Consider the following 6,291-nt stretch of genomic DNA (forward strand, 5'->3'; position numbering starts at 1 on the left):
ACAAAGCAAGATTCCTGTCTCCACAAAAAAATTTTTAAAAATTAGCTGGGTGTGGTGGTGTGCACCTGTAGTTCCAGCTACTCAGGAGTCAGAAGTAGGAGGATTGCTTGAATCTGGTAAGTAGAGGCTGCAGTGAGCTGTGATGATGCCACTGCACTCCAGGATAGGTGACAGAGCAAGACCCTGTCTTTTTTTCTTTTTTTTTTTTTTAATGATTTTAAGATTTTACTTTTTTGAGAGAGTCTTGCTCTGTTGCCCAGGCTGGAGTGCAATGGTGCCATTTTGGCTCACTGCAACCTCTGTCTCCCGGGTTCAAGCAATTCTCCTGCCTCAGCCTCCCAAGTTGCCAGGGTTACAGGTGCACACCACCATGCCTGGCTAATTTTTGTATTTTTAGTAGAGTCAGGGTTTCACCTTGTTGGTCAGGCTGGTCTCAAACTCCTGACCTCAGGTGATCTACCTGCCTTGGCCTCCCAAAGGGTCAAGGGATTACAGGTGTGAGCCACCGCACTGGGCCAAGACCCTGTCTTTAAAAAAAAGGCAGGGTGTGCTAGTTCACGCCTATAATCCCAGTGCTTTGGGAGGCTGAGGTGGGCAGATCATGAGGTCAGGAGTTTGAGAAAAGCCTGGCTAACATGGTGAAATCCTGTCTCTACCAAAAATACAAAAAATTAGCCGGGCATGGTGGTGCCCACCTGTAATCCCAGCTACTTGGGACGCTGAGGCAGGAGAATTGCTTGAATCTGGGAGGCGGAGGTTGCAGTGAGCCGATATCATGCCACTGCACTCCACCCTGGGCAACAGAGTGAGACTCTGTATCAAAAAAAAATAAAATATAAATTTAAAAAAGAGTAAATGTGAACTATTATATAGCCTCCTTGATGATTTATAGGCACAAAAGCCTAAGAAAGGCTCTGAGAAGTCCTGTAATTAGATTTAACAAATAAACAGAAACCTGTAAAACCTAGCATTTTCCAAACCTACTTGACCAAAGACCCCTTTTTTCTCTTAGCACCTGTTGATAGCTTATGGTCATCCTATGGCACTTATGGCTACATGTTCTTGTTTTACTTATTGTGTCACTGGAATATAAGCTATGTGGAAGCAGTAATACTGTCTTGTTCAGTACAGTATCCTCAGCACCTAGAACAGTATCTGACATGGTGTTTGATCCCTATTTGATGAATGAAAAGAAACCAAACAAGTGAATGAACCCTGCTACCTTACTCTGATACAATCTACTTCTTTCTATACCAAAGACCTTCTCCCTCTTATAGATCTCGACACACCCCAGTTCTGTCTTTTCCTGACTCTGCCTTCTTCTCAAGTTACTATCTTCTCTCATTTTCTTTACTACCCAGCTTTGAAAGGGTATTTACACTTTGGTCCTACTTCATCACTTCCTAATCACTCCTCATCCACTGTAATCTCTTGCCTTCCCAATCATTTTACTCAACTTGCTTTCAATGAGAGCACTGAAGTAGTTTGTTAAATCCAATGTTTTTTTTTGAGATGGAATTTTGCTCTTGTTGCCCAGGCTGGAGTGCAGTGGCACGATCTCAGCTCACAGCAACCTCCACCTCCCAGGTTCAAGCGATTCTCCTGTTTCAGCCTCCTGAGTAGCTGGGATTACAAGCATGTGTCACCATGTCAGGTACAATGTTTTTTAAAATAATTTTTCATGTTATGTGACTGACCTTTTTCTGAAGCAGTGACACAGGTGACTCTTTTTCCCTTTTTATTTTTTGAGACAGAGTTTCGCTCTTGTTGCCCAGGCTGGAGTGCAATTGTGTGATCTCGGCTCATTGCAACCTCCACCTCCTGGGTTGAAGCAATTCTCCTGCCTCAGCCTCCCAAGTAGCTGGGATTACAGGCATGCGCTGCCATGCCTGGCTAATTTTGTATTTTTAGTAGAGATGGGGTTTCACCACGTTGGTCAGACTGGTCTCGAACTCCTGACCTTGGGTGATCTGCCCAACTCAGTCTCCGAAAGTGCTGGGATTATAGGCGTGAGCCACCGCACCCTGCCTCTTTTTCCCTCTTGCTCCTCCTTTAGTTTCTGGAAGAATACGGTGCCTGATGTTTAGGAAGTCTTTTTTTCAAATAACAAAGTGTCTTTTTCCTTATTTTCTTTCTACTTCTGTTACCCTTCTTAGTATCTTCTGTTGTTTTCCTCCTCTTCCTACCCTGGAAATATCCATGCTCCTCAATGTTCAGTCTCTTTTTTTTTAATGGATGAGGTGGTAGGAGAATCAGCTAACACTTTCTGAGTGCTTACTTTTCTAAGTGTTTTATACATATGCCTTAGCTCATTTAGTCCTCTAAACAACCAATGACATAGGAACTCTTTTTATCCATTATTTGTTTGGCATTTATCATGTGGCAAGTACTAACTTAAGTGCTTTATAAGCATCCTTTTATTAATCCTCAAGATAAACCTCTGAGCTGTTAACAATCTCACTGTAGCAACAAGGGAAATGAAGTACACACGTCTGGGAACTTTCCCAAGGTCCAAGTGCACCAAATGGCAGAACCAGATTTGAATTCAGGCACTCCAATTCCACAGCATACACATTTAGCTACTATACAAGTAGCTACTAAAGCATTATCTATTTGTTTATACTTTTGTCCCTTGCTGATGTCATTCAGTTCCCCACAGCAACTACCACTATGTGCCAAGGACTTCAAAAAGTCTTTGGCTCTGACCTCTTTTTGGAGTCATAGACCAGTTTCTAACCATCTACTAGACAGCTTCACCACTATGGTACCAAACCTCAGTCTTCACATAGCCAAACCTGGACACAAACGGCACCTCCCACAAACATTCTTATCCTCATCCCAGCATTGGTTACTGACCTCACACTGTAGCAGGTCACTCAAGCCCTAATGCTGGGGAGGACCTCTGAATACTTCCCTTTCTCTGGTGCCACACAGCCAGGGTCACCAAAGCCTATCAATTCTACCTCCAAAAAAAGGAAATCTGACCCTTCTTCCTCAAAACTCAGCCACACAGTAAGTTCAAGGATTCAGTCACAGGTCTGCCTTAGTGCACTAGCCCTATAACAGTAAACTATTCACTTCCCCTCCAGTCCCTTGCCCCCTTTCAATCAATTTTTTGTACTGCCAAGGGAATTACTTTTCTAAAATTAGCTAAGAAACTTTTGATGGCATCTTACTGTCCCCAAAATAAATTTTAATTCCTTCCTTAGCATGGTGTAAAAAGGACACAACAGAATTTGGGCTAGAGTCCAAAAGATTTTAAGGACACTAGATTTCTCACCACCATACTGCATGTACCTTATACGACTCATCAATCCCTCGAGAGGCACTACATATTCTTTTACTCCTTTGTTCTTTGTATATCTTACTCCTTTGGCCCAGAATACTTCTCTCATTTCTCTGCTTCACTAACTGCCGCCTGTCCTTTTAAGACCAGTGCAAACATTATCTTTTCTGTGAACTCTTCCTGGATTTCTCCAGCAGAGACAGTATCTCATGGCTAGTGCTAACCCACTGAAGACTTAGTAATAAACAGATGCTAAATTATAGTCATCTTGCTGAACCATCTTAAAACACGGTTTATTAACAGAAAACTCCTAAGAAAATTGTCTATGTCTAACAAAGCATCTGACTGAACAAAATATTCAGATATTAAATACCTTCCAGTCTTTGGGATCAAGTGTTTTCAGCATGGCAAACTCTTCCAACTGCAATTCTTCATCTTCTGATTCCTCAGATAACTCTTTCTTATCCTCCAGTTCCTGAAAAGAGGCAGAAGCATTTCTGTTTCTCCTCTTAACAAAAGCTTCAAACCATCTTCCCACAGGTTCAACTCGACAAAGTGTAGAGGCTGTGATTGAAAGTGTTAAGAGAGGCTTCAATGTATTGCATGGAATAAATCTGTTTCAAGGCAATTAACTTTTTCAGGAAATAAAATCAAAACAGTGATACAAGAATATACTTTTAAAACCACCAACTAAGAAAATAATTGCAGTCATCCAGTTTACATGAGGGTTAACAAGAAATTATCCTTTCCTAATATTAAAGAGTATTTAATCAACCTCTTCCAGTTATCTGACAACATAAAAAAACTCACTAATGTCAACAATAAATCAGTACTTTTCTCAAGATATGAGAGTAAGCTGAGGAACAGGAAGAAATGTTGCAAACTGCTTGACTTTTAGACGAATTATTTTATTTATTTATCTTTTTACTTTTTTTTTTGAGATGGAGTTTTGCTCTTACTGCCCAGGCTGGAGTGCAATGGCGAGATCTCAGCTCCATGCAACCTCCACCTCCTGGGTTCAAGTGATTCTCGTGCCTCAGCCTCCCGAGTAGCTGGGATTACAGGCATGCACCACCATGCCCCGCTAATTTTGTATTTTTAGTAGAGATGGGGTTTCTCCATGTTGGTCAGGCTGGTCTCGAACTCCTGACCTCAGGTGATCCGCCCGCCTCGGCCTCCCAAAGTGTTTGGATTACAGGCGTGAGCCACTGCGCCCAAATAATTTTAATAAAGTAATAAACAGTGATAAATTGTCACGAAGAGCTAGCCTCACCAAAAACAAAAAATCTAAAAACAACTATCTTTTTTTTGAGACGAAGTTTTGCTCTTGTTGCCCAGGCTGGAGTGCAATGGCGCAATCTTGGCTCACTGCAGCGCCTCCCGAGTTCAAGAGATTCTTCTCCCTCAGCCTCCCAAGCTGCTGGGATTATAGGCGCCCGCCACCATGCCCAGCTACTTTTTTGTGTTTTTAGTAGAGACAGGGTTTCGCCATGTTTGCCAGGCTGGTCTCGAACTCCTGACCTCAGGTGATCCACCCACCTCGGCCTCCCAAAGTGCTGGGATTACAGGTGTGAGCTACCGGACACTCTGAGTTTCAGACTAGGTCTGACAGTGGCTATGTGGCCTGAAATGAATCAGGATGTCTTCACCTATAAAATGGGAACAATACCTATTTATCTCATACAGTTCCTAGGAAGCTTGAATGAGACCATAAAAACTCTCTGAAATTAAAAACTTGTAGTAAAGGTATCATCTATTCCTCGGAAGTGGCGGTAAATCACTGTACATGTGTATATTAGCAATTCGAAAAAGGAAAATCCCTGAAAAATTTAGTTTAAGATTTCCTCCACCTTACACAGGAGAGGATTAAAACACCACGGGTGTGTGTGGCTTTTAAGAACACTGCCTTTTAAGCCTTTTCCTCTAGTTGTAAGAGGCACACGGAGACACACAAATGCAACACGTGCCATGGGTAATGTTCAAAATCACATTCAACAAACGCCTATGTACCTGGCTATGGGAATTACTGTAGATGACTGGAACTGGAGACTCTTAAGTTTACAATACTCATGACTGTACTGGGCCATAAATCTAAAACCTACAGCAGCAGGACAAGTTTCACTTGTAATAACTGCCTTTCAAAATCTACGCGGATCTTTTCAGTAGTACAGTCTTTTAACACCGAATATGAGGAGCGGTGTCTGAGTTGTGACACTTAAAAAATAAGGCCGGAACTAACATAGAGAGGGAGAAAGGTGTTTGAGACCGCCAGCAGCAAAGCTTTGTACGACCCCAGGCACGTGGGGTGCTCGCTGCGCGTAGTCTTTCCGCCGTAGGCAAAGAGAGGCTTATGTGAATCTTTCTGGGGTATTGAGGGGTTCGGTCCCGAAATGTTCAGCCCAATCCATGAGTCAGCAGCGGCGAGAGGAGGAAGCAACGGTAGGAGCAAAAGGAAGGCACCCCTCACCCTCCTTCTTTCTAATCTAGGGTAGGATTACTTTACAATACGGAGCAAAAACGCACCCATTACGGCTCCACACGGCCCCGGGGCTAGTCGCCAGGGTCAAGGGTAGAGAGAGCCCAGGGTTGCCAAGGCGGAGGACTGAAGAAGGGGCGGCTGAGGTGGGAAGGAACCGGGGTTGGGTGGACACTTACCAGAGGTCAAAGCGTGGGTGATGGCGGTGCCCCGGCCGTCCGCGGGGCTTGGCAGGAGCAGCATGATGGCGCCGGGTCTAGCCCGGTGGGAGCAGCGGTTCACGTCCCGGGCGGAGGGCGCTTACGGTCCCCCTAGCTCTACGTCTCAGTCCCAGCCTCGCGCCTTGGCTCTACGACGCCCAGGAACCGGCGCATGGAGACGACCAGTAAGCACTTCCGGGATGGATCTTTCGTGGTACGGAGTCCAGTCTGACACCCTCCCACCCCCGCCAACGTGTGCGGCAACCTAGTTCCACACTGACTGAGATCCGGCTGGAGACCAAGTCGCACGAGAGAATGGTTCCTAGGCG

General features: G+C 44.4%; 1 protein-coding gene across 2 annotated transcripts in view; it reads right to left on the minus strand.

The window, feature by feature from the left end:
* DNAJC2 (DnaJ (Hsp40) homolog, subfamily C, member 2) overlaps positions 1 to 6,255 on the minus strand; it is a 30,755-nt gene extending 24,500 nt beyond the window's left edge. For both annotated transcript variants that reach the window (XM_011927748.1, XM_011927747.1), the window contains exons 1-2: positions 5,942 to 6,255; positions 3,660 to 3,850 (exon numbers count right to left, since the gene is read on the minus strand). In XM_011927748.1, the coding sequence (XP_011783138.1) occupies positions 3,660 to 3,850; positions 5,942 to 6,005 (255 nt within the window). In that variant the 5' untranslated portion in view covers positions 6,006 to 6,255. The remainder of the gene's footprint in view (positions 1 to 3,659; positions 3,851 to 5,941) is intronic.
* Between the last annotated feature and the right edge of the window lie 36 nt (positions 6,256 to 6,291).

Source organism: Colobus angolensis, unplaced genomic scaffold (genome assembly GCF_000951035.1).
Source record: "Colobus angolensis palliatus isolate OR3802 unplaced genomic scaffold, Cang.pa_1.0 Scaffold74, whole genome shotgun sequence".
Lineage (NCBI taxonomy): Eukaryota > Metazoa > Chordata > Mammalia > Primates > Cercopithecidae > Colobus > Colobus angolensis.